The sequence below is a fragment of the Vulpes lagopus genome, chromosome 3 (genome assembly GCF_018345385.1).
Source record: "Vulpes lagopus strain Blue_001 chromosome 3, ASM1834538v1, whole genome shotgun sequence".
In the NCBI taxonomy this organism is placed as follows: Eukaryota; Metazoa; Chordata; class Mammalia; order Carnivora; family Canidae; genus Vulpes; species Vulpes lagopus.
In genome coordinates, this window is record NC_054826.1 from 112,453,795 (window position 1) to 112,472,677 (window position 18,883).

The window sequence follows — 18,883 nt, forward strand, 5'->3', positions numbered from 1 at the left end:
ATTTTCCCTCTCTCAAATCTCTCCACTTATCTCTGTCTCCAGTGACATTTTCTGTCTAGGCCACTGTCATCTCTGCCACAAACAACTCCAATAGACCCTAACTGGCCTCCTCACCTTCCCTCAGACCCTCCCATCCAGTCTGTTCTCACTGAAGCTAGAGTGATCTTTTAAAAATACAAATCCAATGCCATACCTTCTTTTCTTCCTCCTGCTTCAAACTAATCAAAGCCTTCTCTTCATTTCTAGGATGAAGACTAAGATCCTTACAATGGAGTTTGAGGTCTTGCATGATCTGGCTGCTGCCCACCTACCTTTCCAGATTTCCCCCTGCTCCCCCATTCTGTGTCCCATGACCCCCCCTTCAGTTCCTGGAATGTTATATAGTCCCTTTAACCACAGGGCCTTTGCATGGGCTGCCTTTGCTCTGGAACATCCCCTCCTGCCTCCCACAACTCATTCCTGATATTTCGGCCTAAGTGTTACTTTCTCGGGGAAGGCTTCTTCACCCTCCTGCTGTATTTCGGGTCCTTATGTGTTATGTAAACTTTCACAGAACTGTGCTCGTTTCTTTCAGAGTACTTATTTTAATTTAGAATGATACATTCACTAGTGATTTTTAAAAATTGGTGTCTCTCTCCCATCAGACTATAAGTTACAAGAGAGCAGGGACTGGCAGGCCATAAATTCTTGGGGGAGGGGACGTGAAAGGAGGGGAGGAGGTTGAGAAAGTGCCTTGGTTCCTGAATTTCTAAATGCTGATCCCAGGTACTTGTGAGAACTGCCTCCACTTTTTGCTCTTGGGTTCCATAAAAAACCCTGTTCCTTGTAATTCCCTATCTTTCTGCTTCAGCTAGCTCATTTAGATTTCTGTTACTTGCAACCAGAAAAAATTGGCTAAAATACAACAAGAGAGAAACTTGGGAATTGCAGCTTGAAAATTTGAGAGTGTGCATTCTTATGAAATCATTAAAGAAAATAGCATAATGATGGTGCAGCAACTTGGTTTTCTCTCTGGGGTCTTTAACCTTTTACTCATAGGATGCTTTGTTTTTTTGGGAAGCACCAAGATAATGTGGCAACGTTGTTAATGTTAAAAAAAATGTTTAAAAAACAACTGGCTTTCCTTCAGGACGCTTGGCTGAGAGACCAGTGACGGAAACTGTTGAAATAGAAATGCTTCGTGAACACTGCATGCCCCGCAATGTCCCAGTTCCAGTTTTTCAGTGAATGATTAACAATCTAATGAATTCAGAGGCCTACACGACTGGATTATAGGGTGACTGTTGTGACTGATGGAGGAGGGTGTGGTCAGCATAAAACACGGACACAATGTAGTGTTCTAGAAAGCACTGGACCTTGGGTTTCTTCATCTACAGAATAGAACGGGGTTGCTAGTAACTGCCCTGCCTGCTTCAACACAGCCATCAGGAGACCCAACTCTGACGTGGGAATGTCAAAGAGCTCTGTAAATACAGACTACTATAGAAATGCAGAATAGTGTTGGAAGGATGTGCTGCTTCTTCAAGCGCTTCAGCATGTGACACATAAACCATCACTCATCCCATGAACATTTTTAGGATGTTTGCTGGGTGCCAGGAAGAGCTGGTACTGAGGAGGCAGAGATGAATTGCAAAAGGCCCTTACCCTCCATCTTTGCTCAAATGAAACGTCATTAGAGAGCTTTGATTACCCCATCTCAAATAGTACCCTCTCCACACCCTGCTTTACTTTCTCCAGAACATCTTTTGTTTTATCATCTGGAGTATTATTTACTTACTTATTACCTTTTCCCCTCACCCATCAATCCACTAAGAGTAAGATCCATGAGGGAAGGGACTTCGTTATGTTCACTGTCGGAACCCTTTTGTGTAGTCAATGCCTAAAACATAGTAGCTGCTCAAAAAATTTGTTGAATAAGTACCCTCAGGGCAGGTCTGGAGTTTAGACAAAGGTGGGCCAGGTAACCCTGGGGGACTGGGCTCAGGTGGGGAAGGGGATATGTAGACTGGCCCCTAGGAGATGACATCTTGGTCAAAGGGAGAGAGGGAGTAGCCCTGGTTACTGGATAAAAGAAAACCTCCAGCTAGTTTCCTCGTTTGTTAATAGTTGGTCTCCTAAACATCCAGGACACAGCCATCCCCAGGGTTTGTATTTTGAATGGCTGAACAACCTAAGCCTTGCCCGCATCCAATCCATTTTATGTTCTGCTGACAGAATGATTTTTCTGACATGCAGAGTTGTTCACCTGTTTAGAACCCGCCATGGGCTCCTCAGGGCCGGGGATCATGAAGCTGAACCTTTCTCACAATGTTTACCATTCTTTTCAGGACCTGTTCCTTGCTTACTCCTCCACCTTACCTCTTACCCTTCTATAGCCCCTGGCAACCCCTACTTACATGCACCTTACATGCACTATTTCACACCCTCTATGTTCAAGTTGGACCTGCCTCTAGAAACACCCTTAGCCCTTTTTGTTTGACAAGAAAACCCAGCAAGTCTATTCTGAACCGCATTTGCTGCCCCCAACTCCCAGGAAGGAAATAATTTCCTCCAGGTGGTGCCAGGAAGAGCACCCTCCAGTGCCAACCCTCCAGTGAGGGGGCTGCCTCATACCAAGTTGTCATGATCCTTTTCCCAGAACAGCCCAGCTACTGCCTAGTCTACGGTTGCACCCCCAGCACCTAGCACAGCACCTGGTATGTAGGGAGCAGAGGCCCATGGGCCCAGGCTCCTTAAACCTTTTTCACTCAGTCCAGAGCTCAGAGTCTGGCTGTGCCCCACCCTCTCTCTCAGCGTCCTGCCCACCTCATGACACTCACCCTCATCTGCATTTCTCCATTTATTTCTCCATCTTTGGGAGAGGGGCCCCTGGTCATTCCAAGACTCTGCTTTTCCTGGTTCCCACTTCCTCTAAGCTCCTCCAAGCAACTCAACAGCAGAGCCTGCCCTGCTGGGGAAGTGTTAGCTGGTCTCCAAGGTAACAGACTGCACCACTGCCACCTGAGGCAGGGACAGGGGAAAACCTCCCTCACCCCACTTCATCTTATTAACTGCCTTTCCCCAGGCACTCTGCTTTTCTCCACTCCTACAAAAGCCTGGAAGCAATATTTGGGCTTCTATTTCTAGAATCTCTGGGTTGGCAGGAAACTGTGGTTTAGACTAGGAGAGCCCTGGTACGTGCTGCCTTACCGTGGTAGGAACTGAAGACAGGTAGCAGAGAACCTGCACCGTGCCAGACGTGAAAGCTGGTAACTGCCTCCTCCTTCTCAGATTCCCTGGGGTCCCCCCAGCACACACCCTGAGAGAGGTCTGGCATTCCCTCACGTCCACCAGGTCCAGCCCCACTCAAAACTGGCTAAAACAGCAGCAGGCTCAGTGACCTCTTAGCGTCAGAAGAGATCATCTACTGCAGTGGTTCCCACACCCAGGTGCCCATCAGAATCATCTGGGTTGTTTGCTAAGGAAACATACATACATTCCCATTTGGGAGACTGATACAGAACTGTGAGAGAGTGTAGGAACATGAGTCTTTAACAATGGTCCCGGTGATTGTGATGTAACCAGCCCTTGGATAGCTGGGGGACCCTCTTCAACTCCTTTTTTTACAGAAGTCAAGAGAGATGAAGTGATGTATCCCTGTCAACCAGCTTGTAAGAGGCTAAGAGATCTCCACTTAGTTTATCTAGGTAGTTTCTCAAATGTCTGTACTTCCTGAACCTTTAATTTGATAATGTAGAACATGTGCTCCTTGCAGTAATCATCCTATGGCAGAGAACCTCTTCTGATGTTGACACTAGCAGTGGCTCCTATAGACCCGATCAGAAACAACAAAATCCCTCGAAATAGAAATTGCTTACCTACCACCAGTCACTGTGGGCAGTAGTCATGGGTTGACAATAGTGTGGCATTCGGAAGGGCATTTTGTCAAAACCAACAAGGCAGGAGAGGAAGGAGATCAGAGAGAGGTAAAGTCAGAAAATGGAAGTCACAAGAGGCCAAGAGCAACCAATAAATGGCTACTCTGTGAATAAGAGGGGAAGGTCCTTGTGCCCTTCCTCTTGGAAATCCTGGGCAGAAGGGGCTGGCTAGCTTTGAGATGCCATTTTGGAAGACATGAGGGCTGAAGACAGGTAGTTTAACACCTTCACAGTTTCCTTGGCTCCTGGATACACAGGTTCTCAACATTTTGCAAGAAGTAAAACCCAATACTGAAACGTCACTGTTCTTGCTTTTTTTCCTCCTTGAGCCTATACAATACACATATTCTGAATGTATTTGTGTCAGATGGGTAAAGTGGTGTAAGATTTTCAGGCTGTATGACCAGGCAGGAGGAAAACTATGTGTGCATACCATCTTTCCTATCTCTCCTCAGATGGTATGTAGCTCATTTGGGCCCCCTGTAAGGAATTAGAGCACAATAGGAATTTGTGTTTCTTACCTTAGGTTCTTGGAACCTGATTACAGTCAAACCTCTGATCTTTATTTAAGAGCTGTAGCCTGGTCTCTCTGCCCCAAATATATTGATTGCGGGATTTCCTAATTCTCCCATTAATTCTATTTTTGTTTCATGTACTTTTAAGTTCCGGTATTACAGAATACACACTTAGATTGTTCTTTCTCCTTAAATGACCATTTGCCGTGGTCTGAATTTTTGTGTGTCCCCACCCCTACCCACCAGCCCCTAAATTCGTATGTTGGAAACTTACCCCCTAAAGCGATGGTATTAGGAGGTGAGATAGGAGGCAGTTAGGTCAGGAGGGGAGAGCCCTCATGAATGGGATTAGTATCCTCATAAAAGAAGACGGACAGAACTCTGTAGCCCCTTCTGCCTGTGAGAATACAAGGAGTTCTGCAACCCAGAAGATGACCCTTACCCGACCATGCTGGTACCCTGATCTTGGACTTCCAGCCTCCACAATTGTGAGAAATATATTTTTTTAAAGTGTTGTTGCAATGAATATTGTTTTACATCCTTGTGCACTGTGAGATTTTATTTCTGTAAGATAAAGACACAAAAGTAAAATGTATGAACCTAAGGGCTTTATTTTAGAAGTATAGGCCTGGGGCACCTGGGTGGCTCAGTTGTTTAAGTGCCTGCCTTCAGCTCAGGTCATGATCCCAGAGTCCTGGGATCGTGTCCTTCATTGGACTCTCTGCTCAGCAGGGAATCAGCTTCTCCTTCTACCATTCCCTCCCCACCAAATCTCCCCCCGCACCTTGGGCTCTCTGGCTCTGTCAAATAAATAAATTTAAAAAAAAATATTTTATTTATTTATTCATGAGAGACACACAGAGAGAAAGAGAGAGGGAGAGAGGCAGAGACACAGGCAGAGGGAGAAGCAGGCTTCATGCAAGGAGCCTGACGTGGGACTCGATCCAGGGTCTCCAGGATCACGCCCTGGGCTGAAGGCGGCGCTAAGCCGCTGAGCCACCCAGGCTGCCCAAATAAATAAAATCTTAACAAAAACAAACAAACAAACAAATAAACAAGTATAGACCCTAAAAATGAAGTTTTTCCCTAAGTGCATAGCAAACTCATAAGTACCTCCTTGATTTTTTTCAAATCTGGGAAAAAAAATGAATTCCAAAGCTCTTTTAACTTGTTGATGAATGCTATAGTGTTTTGCCATATTTAGTCTATAAACCTCCTGTGTTGGACTGAGCAAATAGTGGTGACTTTGATGATCTTGTCTTCAGCATTTAAAACCCCCTTTGGGGGTGGGGGCGAATGGGTGACGGGCACTGAGGAGGGCACTTGACGGGATGAGGACTGGGTGTTATTTTGTATGTTGGTAAATCGAACACCAATAAAAAATAAATTTATTATAAAAAAATAATAAAAAAATAAAACCCCCTTTGTCTTTTTTTAACTGAGATATGACATAACATTATATTAGTTTCATGTGTATACCATAATTCGATACATAATATATTGCAAAAATGATACCACAGTAAGTCAACAGCTAATTAGATTTGTGTTTTATAAGCCACCTAGTCTGTGGTATTTTGTGATAGCAGCCTAAACAGACTAAGATTATATTATTGCGCAACATTTTTTAAAGATATTAAGTTGTATTTTGCTTTCTTCCTTTCCTTTATTTCAAACCAGTAGCAGGTGCTTTTTGTTGGGTTGAGAAGTAGCCTGAAATCAACATTTTTTTTCCTGTCTTTTGTAAGATCCTAAGCTAACTGAAAGATTAAAGTGACGTGCCAAAGCACGGGAGGTGAAGGATGTGTTTAATGTCAAGAGGAAAAGTGTGAGAGTATCAAGATTCTTTCAGTTAAAAGACACAAACCCAACTCAAACTGGCTTAAGGAAAAGAAGGAATTTATTTGCTCAAACAACAGAAAAATCCAAGGATTTTCTGGCTTTGGCCATGGCTTGATCCAAAGGCTAATATGATGTTAATAGAAATCTGTCTCCATTTTTCAGCTCCTTTCTTCTGTGATTGCTTTATTCTTAAGTAGGGTCTTCATGAATGGTTGTCAAACTTGGGACACTAGCAGCGCTCAGCTCCCCCAGATCCCCCAACTTAGCAACCTTAAAAGAAGAGCACCTCTTTCCCAAGGAGCTCCGGGAAAAGCCCAGCCTTGGCTTGGTCACGCGGTCCACTCCTTTCTGAAACAATCTCTGTAACTCTGATTGGCCAGACCTGGCTTCTGCATCCAGTCTTGGAGCCAGAGGGTGAAAAAAGCTGGGTTTGTTTTGTTTTGAACCAAAGAAGGGGACCTGGGTACTAGGCAAACATGCTTCTGAGGGAAGTCAAAGGGGAGAAGACAGAGACAGGTCAAGAAATCAAGTATCTGAAAATCAGACGGAGTAGGGGCTTGCTCAGTGTCTGGTACTGAAAATCAGACGGAGTAGGGGCTTGCTCAGTGTCTGGTAGCAATACTTTGAGATGGCAAGACTTAAGAGGAAGTGGGTCTCCAGTCCAAGGAGAAAGCTTCTCAGCTAACCAAACTTCACCATGCCCCAAACAGAGGATGGACACAGACTATTGTACCATTCAGCCTGAAATAGTTGATATCTCAGCAGTAATGAGTGTAGACAGATGAAAAATGACTGGAGGGTGCTTTCTAATGTTTGAACCATGGATCTCTGCACAACCCTAGGGTGACACAATAACCAGATTTCCTATGAAAGGTGGAAGGTGGAATGGATCTAGTTAGTTGTTTTTTTAAGCACTACAGAGGGGACAAGACATAGCCTGTTTGGGGAAATTTCCTTGGGTGCTCAATTCCCATAAGGGTCCCAGTAAAATCAAGGGGGGGTTGATATCATTTGGTTCAGCAATCAGTGAAGTTATCACTTAGCAGGATTGCAAAAAGCTTGACAATGAGAGGGGAATGATGGAAGACTGAACACAAACAGCTTAATAACTTACATACTTTTTCCCCCAATAAAATATATAATATTTATAGGTTGTTTCTAAGCAGGACTACCTTTTATGGTTGCTTGCATTCCACATCCAGAAGAAGCAAACCATAGATTCAGCTGCTCATGTCTGAGCCAAGAAATCATGCAACTGGGACAAGCTATTTTTATTTCCTTCACACTAGCCAGGACAGAAGTAGTCCTCGATTTAAAGTCAGAGAACCTAGGTTTGAAACCAAGATTCAACAGTTACTAGTTACTGAACCTTGGGTAAATTATTCCCCCTTTGATTCATGGTTTTCTGGTCTATAAAATACCACCTCCACTTAGGAGGAGGATTAAGTAAGATGACATATGGAAAAACACATAGTATGAATTTAATGTTAGTTTCTTTCTCCAACCTCTTATTGAATGCCACTATTTCTTAACCACAATATTTTAAAATATATGAACTGCCTTAAATTGGGTAGTTGATATGCTTCAGTGAGAATATCAGGTTATCATGGTATTTGGGAAGTTTCTGTTATCTAAGGCCTAACTTCAAGCAGCATGATTTGTAATAGCAAAAAACTTGAAGACTACCTAAATGAACATCAACCAGGGAGGAGATAACACACACACACACATTGTTTATGTTTACTGACACAGAAAGATATCCATCATAAAGTAAAAAGGTAGTGGCAGGCATGTATAATATGATCTCGCTTTTGTTAGAACTGAACAAGACATACCCATCATATACACACACAACATGCATATTATACATATGACATATATATTGTACATACAGCAAGAAATCTAATATACCATTAATAGTGGTAATTTCTTGAAGGTAGGTTGAGAAGTGACTTTTAGTTTCCTATATTCATTTTTTTAAAAAAATTTTACATGTTATTGTAAAAAAACAAAAAATCCCTTCGCCCCAGTTTAGAGTTATGGTAACTTCCTTCTCCACAACAGCACTTAGGCCAAGAAAAAGTTATTGATGATCCTGAAAGTAGAAATGAGGTAAAGTGTTAAGACTGGTGTGTGTATGAGTGGGGGTTACACCGCAATACGAGTCCAGTATGCTACTCACTAATGACATTAGTAAATTATGAGGTAGTTAGCTCTCTTAGATACATGGATTATTGTTCCCCTCGAGCAATTTATTATGCATAATGGAAAGGATTTTCTTTGATGGGTTCTTCAACTGCATTTGCATTTTGCCACAGAGAACAAAGCAATGTAAAAGAATGAGTTGTTTTTTAAATTTATTTAAGAAAATACTTGAATTGTGTAAGACAACCAAATTAAATATTTAAACATGAAAAGAGTGCCAGAGTCAGGACACAGCATTTATTTTGCTGACTTGCTCTGACAGATAATAGAGATTGATTTAATAGTGGCCAAATACAATGGCAGTATTTACTAAAGGGACAGAAAGTGGCTAGTTGGGGATAACTGCATTTAAAAGGAGATCCAATCCTTGAGTCCATTCCTTTTAGCAAAAATAATTAAAACCATGTTGGCAGAACCAAGTCTTTGCAAAACATACCACATCTATGGCCTCAAGATAGCTGAGAACCCAAAAGCTTGAAGAAGCCTCCAGTGTTCTCTCAGGATCAACAGGGTGCTTGCATCATCCTGGTCCTCTGTATTGATATCGACATTGGAGCACTGTGAATTTGTTAGTAAAGGGTCTTCAGCCTACAAAGGGTCTTGAGTAGTAAAGGTCTTAGGTCTTGAACCCTAAGGAGGTCAATGAAACTGGCATTTTATACAAATACTTACTAATAAAATAACCACATAAGGGCTGATCTAGGAAAGCCTCTGCTTTCAGGAAGAATTTCACTGAAACCCTCCTGGCAGGTAGGTGACTGGGTCTTTCAAATATAGTGTCATAATTTTTCTTTATAACCTAACCCCAAATTTAATTATAATAATTCAATTTACATGTAAAGCAACGTGTCATGTCTCTAAGGAAAACAAGAAAGCCACATTTCTTGCATTCAACAGTTTATCATCTAGTGTTAGGTGTTTATTGAACAGCAGCAACTGACATTTGAATGCTTACTATGAGCCAGGCACTTTCCATGCTTTCTCATTTAAACCCTCACCCTATGACACTGGTACTATTAGCCTCATTCTACAGGTGAAAAAACCAAGGCTCATAGAGGTTAAGTGATTCACCGAGGGTCACACAGCTAGTATTCTGGAACTGAGATTTGAATCCAGGCAATCTACTCGCCTCAAGTTTTATGACAGAGGTACAAACCAAAGAGAAAGCAAAACCAATTAGATAGGTTTCAAATATGGGAGGGATTTGGGAAAACTGCCAGGAGGAGGTAGTGCAGTCACAGCCAAGACAAAGCGCAGGTGTAGTGAAAGAATGGAGACTAGCTAGTTTGGCCATGTAAGGTGAAAAGGTACAGTGGTGGATATAAAGAGTGAAGAGACAGCCTGAAGTCGGATCATGAAGTTATGCTTAAAGAAGTTTAGATTTCATTCTGTAGAGTGGGAATGACAGGAACTCAAAGAAATGATATGCTTTCTTTTGTGTTAGGATTATTTTGGTAGAAATTATTTGGATAAAGTAGTTGGAGATGAGTTGAAGACTGGTTCAGACGCTGTAGAAGTCAAATAGCTTCTCCTATGTCAACTGTCCAAGGACTATTTGTCAAAGACATTTCTTCTGTGTTGAGGGCTCTGCTATTGTGTGACTTCTGGCAAGTCATATACCTTTCTGACGCCTTGATTTCTTCATCTGGAAAATGGAAAAACTGGGTGAGCTCTTTTCGATTTCATCCAGCTCTAAAATTTTCTGAGTTTCATGAAAAAAATTGTCTTCTTGAAATCTAATCCTGGATGGTTTTAGTCTGGGAGTGGAACTGGGCTGAATTGTAGAAAACTTGAATGTACTTGAAAATATCATCCCATTGTTATCTCCTCCTGGGAAAAGAACCAAAACTCTAAAAAAATAATACAGCATTATGCTTTCTATCTTTGATACCATTTATAAATACCTACTTTTATTTTGTTGCTGGGTAACTGTGACCCAGAGGAGTTGACTTTGCATAAGAGAAACCCAGTCCTCCAGTCTTGGTGTTTTTCCTATAATCTCCTCATAGAGTGGTTAGGACAGAGTTAGTGGAAGACTAAGTCAAAATATGGTGTTTTTGGACTCATATTACAGTGGGGTTTTTTGGCCCCAAAGTGGGGCTTGGACTCACTGACTGAGCCAGCCAGGCACACTCACGTTATTGTTTTTAAAGCTAATCTGTTTTTGTCCTGAGATATTACCAAGGAGAAGGAAAAGTGTTTTCTCCCACTCTCTTAGAAGTTGTGTTAAGTCTACCATTATAATTTCCAATTGACCTGTTGGGTAATATTTATAGAACTTTTCTAATACATCTCATCTGTGTTCTACATCAGGATAGATTTGGATGGTGTGAAGGTAGGGTGATTACCTCTTCCCTTTTGCCTGTAATTTTCCCAGTTAGGCACTGCAAGTCTCATGTCCCAGGAAACCCTTTAGTCTCAGGCAAATGGGGATGATTGGTCACCCCAAGATAAGATGCCTTTATGATACAGAACTCAAGAATATCCAAATCCTACCTTGTCTTTATCTTTCAACTCCCCACGAGAATCCTGTAAAGGCTACATAAAGTAGAGACAGGAGCAAAGGGTAAATATAGTGCTTTACTTGATTACTAGTTATCTTTTGGCTGAGCTAATCCTGAGGCCCCTTAAAAAAGCTATAGTAAAGCTGTGATGGAACACATGAAGGTGTCTAGAGACTAAAGGCCTCTATACTCTCCTTCAACCCAAATTTTATAATTTTAGAAGTTAAGATCCTTTGGCCTACAGTGAAGGAGAAACAGAAGACTGAGGCAAAGATGAATGGGCCTAAGTCTACGTGTGAAGCAGAAACACAAGTTGGCTGGCTTTGAGGGCCTTGGTTCAGTGGCTCTCAATTCATAGAAACATCATGCAGAAGAAAGAGCCACAGATGTGTGGTCTTTTATCGCTGAGTGACTCTTCTAATTGGTAAACATGGTCAAATCCATATTCTGGAATATTAACAGCATCTCTTCCCAAGGAGGGAGCAGGGAGTGGAAGTGGAAGAAGAGAGGGAGATCTTCTCCCTGTATGATACTAACGGAACCAAACCAAGAGGCAGTGCAGTGTCACTGTGTGAATATGTAAAACCTCTGTAAGAAAGCAACTTCTGAAATGAATTTTTAAAATCAGAGCTTACTTCAAAGCAATAGAAGCCTTTTTAGTTTCTTTAGTAGACAATTTATTTTGATAAACTTGCTCAATAACAAAAATACAAGTGAAGAAAATTATGTTCATTTTATACAGTTTGTATTAACAATTTGTTTTGAAACTATTAATTGAAAAATGTTATAACCAATTAGAAAACAATTCTTAATAAAATTTGGGGTAATATACAGACCTTGATCACAAACTCTAAAATCTCTTGAGGTGATACAACTAATAAGTCCTGTGTAGGGAATACAACCTACACAGGCCATGTTTTTCCTTCATATATTTTTATCCTTCAAAAATTAGTTCTGAAAGACAGCTTACTGTTTTGAATTGTGAATGTAAATTTAATTTTTAAAAGAAGGTCAAAGTGGGTTGATAAAAGTTACTACAATCAGAGTAACTTGTGGCTAGTAGTCTTTTAATAAAGACAAAAAAAATGCAACATGTTCTTCCCAAGAAGCCCACGATGCAAAATAATAGCTAAGAGTATATCTAAAGTTAGTTTCCAATACTTTTGCAGGGCCTTTCCTCTAAATCAATAGGTTGTATGTCACCAGGACTATTATTTTACTTAATAGATTAAACAGTGAATTCACAGAAAATCAAGCAGAAATATCAAAGCTTTAGGCCAAAAGGTAAAAACCAATGAAGTGTTTTGGTCATTTAGAATATTTAAAAAGAAGAAGAAGAAGAAAGAAGAAGAAAGAAGAAGAAGAAAGAAGAAAGAAGAAGAAGAAGAGCCATCCTTCAAAAACAAAACAAATGGAAGAGAAAATAGGGTAAGAAGAAGAGTCAGAAAAATTACATACACACATTAACAACATAGAACATGGATTACCTTTGGAAAGAATCATACTGAAATGTTTGCTTTTAATGAATTGAAGATTTTTCATGTTTACAGATGTTTAGGCATGTTCAATAGGAGCTTCCAAAACTTTCAAACTAATTTAAGTCTTGTGCAAATAAAACCTATAAATAGTTTTCAGCAGATTTTACAGTGATGTTCTTAGGTATGAGAAGAATGCACACACTCTAAAAACAATGTAACAGACAAAGTTTGACAAATGATTGCACCATAAGACAGTGTTTTATATACAGTTTACAAGATATGATTTCCTGCTATAAATTAATATTGTACTATATAGTACTTATTATAGTGACCTTTTTAAAAGCAACTGCTGACAGTTGTCTAACTTTTCACTTACAGGATTTATAGAATTTTTATATGAATGAACCCATTTCATTGTTTGGTCTGGAAGAGTACAAAGATTTGACTTCACATACTACTTGATGGGACAGTCCCAATTCTGGGTTAGAGTGCTGACTGGTTAGAGGGAGTGTTCCCCTACCAGCTCTTTATGCACTGGACCTCCAAGACAATGATGAAATTAAAGACAATTTAATGGTTTGGGTAATAGATACAAATAAAACCTAAAATTTTGTAATCTTATATGCAATACCACTGTAAGTGAAAGAAGTAAACAGTGGGGGAATTCTTAGCAGCTGAGAAACTTTCTCTCCCCATGCTCATGATCCAGTTAAAAATATTTTGAGAAACTATTTACAATAAAATTCATCTTTTGGAAGAGAAAAGCTCTTGGTCATATCATAAATTAATTTGAACCATACTTTGCTAACACTTTATCTCAGTGGTATAATGGTGACAACCAAAACTTTCCTTCGAAGTGATCCATTTGACGAGGACCAATCAAATCACAATGGGAACTGCAATCCCAAATGTCCGTAGAACACGTCCAGTGGTATTCTCAGAATTAACTAGACATCATAATACTTGGGGAAAAAGAGTCTCCTTCAGTCATTTCCCAAAGGTTTCTTTGACCCTGGAAAGGAAGAGTGTGACATTCCCCCAGAACACTCAAGGAATGCACCACAGTGGTGGATCACCTCTTACCCTGACTCCTGAGTGAGCTGAAACACTGGGGTTTTCTTTCACAATAAAATACTGCTGAATTAACAGTAAGATATATGAATGTCAAACAAGCCAGTGTGAAACACATCAGGCTCCTCCATTTTATACTCTGAATATCCAAGGAGGCAGCCCCGTTTCTGAAGTAATAATTTTATAATTTATAATTAAGCTTTCAAAAAACAGTGCATTTGTTTCTGTTTGTGTGAAGCATGGACAACACGGGACTCTAACTCTACTGATAGGGACATTTGGGTTGCTGTTTCACTAGAAAGAGGAAAAACTTTTAGCTCCATTGCCAAGAAAGAGCCTCCTGCCCCACATTTCAAACAGGAGATTATCTATAGTGTTCACCTGGAAAAACAACTGGTATGCAAGCATGGAAATGTGGAGAAAAGAAACAATGTATTTAAAAACTATTTGTGGATTGATTTGAGGGTTAGCTGCAATGCTGCTTCTAAGAAAAAACGTAAAGCTGTGGGTTTAGTACAGCCCTTTAAAGTAAATGCAAAAGTGTTAGCTTTTAGCAAACAAAGGCATATAGTATATAAAGAAAATATTGTATTGCTCAGGTTTTTGGTAAAGGAGATGTACTAATAATGCTTACAGATGAAAAGAACATAAATTCAGCTTCTATAGCAGAGTGAAGTTAGTGTTGTAGAAAGCCAAAATATTATAAATTGATATTACTAGTGAACTTTGTATTTATGTAAAGTTGTGTGCTTGAACATAGAAAATGCATTATTCAGGTAACAGACCAAGCCAGTAGAAAAAAGAGAACCTCTGTACAACAGACGACAGTTGCCAATAATTTAAATAGTGTCAGATTCCCCAAATTATAAGGTTTTACATGATCTTACCTTCTACTCTCATATACAAATAAATTAACCCTACAAAGAATTTTAGCTTAACTTAAAATTGGACCTAGAAAGGTATGGGATTATTTGTACCTATTACAAAAACCTGTTAAAATCAAGGGCTGCTACAAAGAATGAGGTAAACTGAAGACTCTCTCCACTATGCAGCCTTCAGGTAAATGGCTTTTTTTTCTATTGAGTTCTAGGTTTGCACACCACAGTGTTTTGCTAGCAAAGCATTCAGAGTTCTCTTCCAGGAACTGTTTGCATGTGTGTGTATATAAATTTACACACACATACACACACACACACACACACACATATATACACACTGTATACTGCATCAGCAAAATATATATATTATATATATATTTATATAAATATAAGTAATATTTCCCCCACCCACCCACCCCCAACAACATGTTTCTTAGTGTTTGATTTTTTTTTGTTTTGTTTTGTACACAGAGAATAGGGAATTTCAGGATTTTTACATACATTTTAGCAAACAAGTTTTGATCTATTGGCTTCTTGGTGTAGTAATGCAACAGCAAATCATTCTGGTGCCAAAGGCTCATACCATTACAAGGAAGCTGTGAACACTAATTTCTTAGGAGGTGAGGCCAGCCCCACATGAACTTCTCTTGCAACCCTCTGGTCCACCATGATTCATAAATACTTAGACTTTTTTTCCTCAATTAATCATTAGACGTTAAAAACGGAACAACAGAGTCACAAAGGGCCACATGCTTTTCAGTATAAAGCATTCTCCTTCACTAGGTTGCTATCACAGTGCAGACCTGACTGCCTGAATATGCTCAGGAGATTTAGTCAATATTGTCTGTATTTGGTTATGGAAAAGGCTCTCCTTTTTTTGTTTGTTTTGTTTTGTTTTTAAATCCAAAGTGCATAGTGAGAACAAATCAAAGCATTTTTTTTTTTCCTTTTTAGCATCAGTTGCATCTAAGCATCTTCCCATGAGAGGACTACTCAGATGCCTTGTCTTTGTCCTCCCCCCTCCAAAAATAAAAAAATAAAATAAAATAAAAAATAATAAAAGAGTTGAGCAATTTAGACATTCATCAGCCTGGTAAACAAACTTTGCCAGCAAATAGAAGTCCTACTATTGTAAAGAAAATTGATAAGACAAAAAGTACATATGATGACCCAACTACTGTGTTGTTGGGTAATTTATAAGGTTGGCCTCCGACTTCATTGATGTAAAATCCTATTGGAAATATTAGGGCAGCCATACAGAAAAGGATCACTGTAAAACAAACCAAAACACAACATTAGTAACACGGTTTGGTAATTAGGAAAACAATGAAAATTTGGCACAAAGGAAGTTTATAAGAAGGGCTGTGGATTGATAACATGGTCAAACCTGTTAAAACACTGACCACTTGTCAAAAGATTTTACATTTTCTATGGATCACAAAATATTGCCAATGCCTAACTATTCAACACAGTAAAAGCTAGACTAGCCTTTTTTACAAGCGTTAGGACAATTTCAAATATCAGCATTAAGAAAGGGCTTCAAACCTACTAAGTAAGTGCTTACTTACTATTAACTATATAAATGATTTGTTTTTACATTTTGATTTAAAAAGTTTAATTCCAGTATATTTAACACAGTATTATATTAGTTTCAGGTGTGTGCATAAAGTATATTTGACCACTTAAAATAGTGGTTAAGGGCTCTAGCTAGAATGAGAGAGGGTTTATGATCTGGCTCCACTACTTGCTGGCTGTGCTTAGGCTTCTGGTTCCCTTCTAGAAATGAGGTAAGTACCAGAAGGATAAATAAAACAATGTTAAGTCCTTGGCCTGATGCCAGGCTGATAGTAAGTGCTGAATAAATGTTGCATATTATTATCATCAGTTATTATTCTGCCAATTCTCTGTTCCTCTCAGTATCAGGAGGAATTGGAGAAAACGTACATAGAGATAATAGTACTATTTTTCTTACTCTGATTTAAAATCACTTAGTGGAAAGAACCTCAGGCTTTTGAGATGATTAGTAAATTCATTAGAGTGGTTATCTCTCATTATCCACAAAGTTCGAAAAAAGATCTCTCTCAGGTTGTCTGAGTACATAGAGGTTGAAGTGGGGTGTGGGGGGGCTTCTTTGTGTTTTGTATAGGAACACAATGAAATATATTATTTGCTAAAAATATTTCTAGAACAGTCCCAGAAAACCCATCTGGGTGGAATTACACAGTCCTATTTCAGCAAACAGCTTGTGGCCCTGGGCTACCAAAGAAACACTCTTCCTAGTGAATAGAGATTACCATTGACAGGCTAGCTTTTCCAAGAAAATATTTTATGCTTTTTGAAAGCATTTTGGTTAAATGTTCACAGTCCTTCAAATTTCTTTGGAGGTAGAAACATTTCTTCAGTGTAATATGAAGACAGGTTACTATACTCACTGCATATGAAGGGTTGAAGCTTTCCATTATTAATGAATGAGAAACTTCTTCCAAGTTAAACATATCCCCACGAATACAGACAGAGTCCTGGATAATCAGCAGCTGACACTTGTCCTAAATTATTTTTGTGTTAATCAATCAACAAATTTAATAGGAGAGTCCTTTAAAAAGCCAATTAGGAATCTTTTCCTGGAAGACGTACCTCCAGGGTAATATCCAAGGTATTAAAAAGTAACATTTTCTTAATTAATACACTAGTCTATGGAACACATCAGCACTGTTGTTTGCTTTGCACCACCTAGATGGATGATCTCATATTATACATACAGCCTACTTCATTACTTCATTTTGGGCCAACGACCACACCAAATAATGTTACACAAGTGAATTTGTTCTAATCCAGGTGCCTACTACTACAGAACAAATGAAAAATTTAGATATTAAGTATTAGATCTTTTTGCCTTTCTGTTGTAGAGTCAGCAGTAAAAGACTATTAGTGCTGCCAATGTCCACTTATCAGTGTTATCTGTCACCAATTTCTAACAGTTCTTATTATGCTTTAATATGGTTTGGTAAGTAAAATGAAACCGCAATCTAAGTAGCTATAGACCATCTAATAGAAAAACAATGGGAGAAAGTTATTGCTTTAAAAACAATTTGTTTCTTAATGTTGACTAATCTAATCAAGAAACATAATTTGGAAGTGCTTTAGCGATACGCAGGTATTATAACTGTTCATTCTGTTAATTAAAGTGTCAACTTCATTCCTATCTTTTTCTATTTTCTACTGTAAAATAGAAATCTATCCTTTATAATGAAATAATCATTTAATGATTATATTTAAAGTAGAGTTTAATATTTTACAAGAGTTAAATACATTCCAGTTAGGAAAAGCTTAATCAAATATTTTTTAAAATTAATTTTTATTTATTTATGATAGTCAGAGAGAGAGAGAGAGAGAGAGGCAGAGACATAGGCAGAGGGAGAAGCAGGCTCCATGCACCGGGAGCCCGACGTGGGATTCGATCCCGGGTTTCCAGGATTGCGCCCTGGGCCAAAGGCAGGCGCCAAACTGCTGTGCCACCCAGGGATCCCCAAGCTTAATCAAATATAAAAGAAACAGTAAACTCCTATTTGATCTAATCCTAGTTTTTAATCCAAAGAGTTTCGTTCTCTATACTCTGGGAAGATTTAATGTAGGTAGCTGAGTTTTCTTTTAAGCTCCTGGGACCTGTGAGGTTAACTTTAGATCTTAAAATCTTATTAATGGTGATAGTATCTATCAACTTTTTACAATTAAATTTTGAGTCCTAAATAAGCCTATAACACATAACTTCCAATCTTCCATGGCACAGATTTCTTGATGGTGAGAATCAGATATTGAGTTTACTGGGAGATAGGAATGTAAATTACAAGGGCAGAGTTAAGGATAAGGGGGAGACTTGAAGAAAAAGACATCTTTGTCACCTTTGCCCCCAACAGGCAAGCTGCGTCACATGTGGCTCTCCTCTGAGAGTTCTCCACTGTGTAAACCTATTAGAAAATGTTACCCTGACATTTTTACCAGAACTACAGTTTAAGCAGAATAGAAATATATACAGTAGAGATGAAGTATATTTTCAAAAGCTGAATGGAAATAGCAAGGGAGCTCAATCCTCAGGACTGCCACCCCCATGGACTAGCTCTGGTAACAATGACAGTGGATTTAAGGAAGCTGAGAAGGGTAAAGCAGCTCTAAGCTTACTGAGATGACATTAACTACAAGATAGATTGCTGAGCTAAAAAACCAAGGTACGGAATAGTATACATAGAATATATTTTCATAGAACATCCAAACATACACATATGTTTCTATGCACGGGACACCTCTGGGAGGAAATCCCAGAAACTTGTAACAACGGTTGCTTCCAGCAGAGGTATTGAATGGCCACAAATGAGACTCACTTTTCACTTGGTGACACTTTCCTAGGCTTTGAATTATGTATTATATGCACAGATTACTTTTTAAAGTTATTATTTTAAATTATTTAACTAAAAAATAAAG

At 39.2% G+C, this 18,883-nt stretch overlaps 2 protein-coding genes across 5 annotated transcripts in view; both read right to left on the minus strand.

The window, feature by feature from the left end:
- Nucleotides 1–4,898, minus strand: part of VWA3A (von Willebrand factor A domain containing 3A) — a 60,359-nt gene extending 55,461 nt beyond the window's left edge. For 2 of the 3 annotated variants that reach the window (XM_041747242.1, XM_041747240.1), the window contains exon 1: nt 2,820–2,974. The gene's annotated coding sequence lies outside the window, so the exon portion shown is untranslated. Of the gene's footprint in view, nt 1–2,819; nt 2,975–4,874 lie in introns of those variants that run through there. The other variant, XM_041747241.1, reaches the window with a different exon arrangement.
- Nucleotides 4,899–13,014: 8,116 nt separating this feature from the next.
- Nucleotides 13,015–18,883, minus strand: part of MOSMO (modulator of smoothened) — a 65,040-nt gene continuing 59,171 nt past the window's right edge. The window contains exon 3 of one of the 2 annotated variants that reach the window (XM_041747904.1): nt 13,015–15,677. In XM_041747904.1, coding sequence (XP_041603838.1) covers nt 15,493–15,677 — 185 coding nt within the window. In that variant the 3' untranslated portion in view covers nt 13,015–15,492. The remainder of the gene's footprint in view (nt 15,678–18,883) is intronic. The other variant, XM_041747905.1, reaches the window with a different exon arrangement.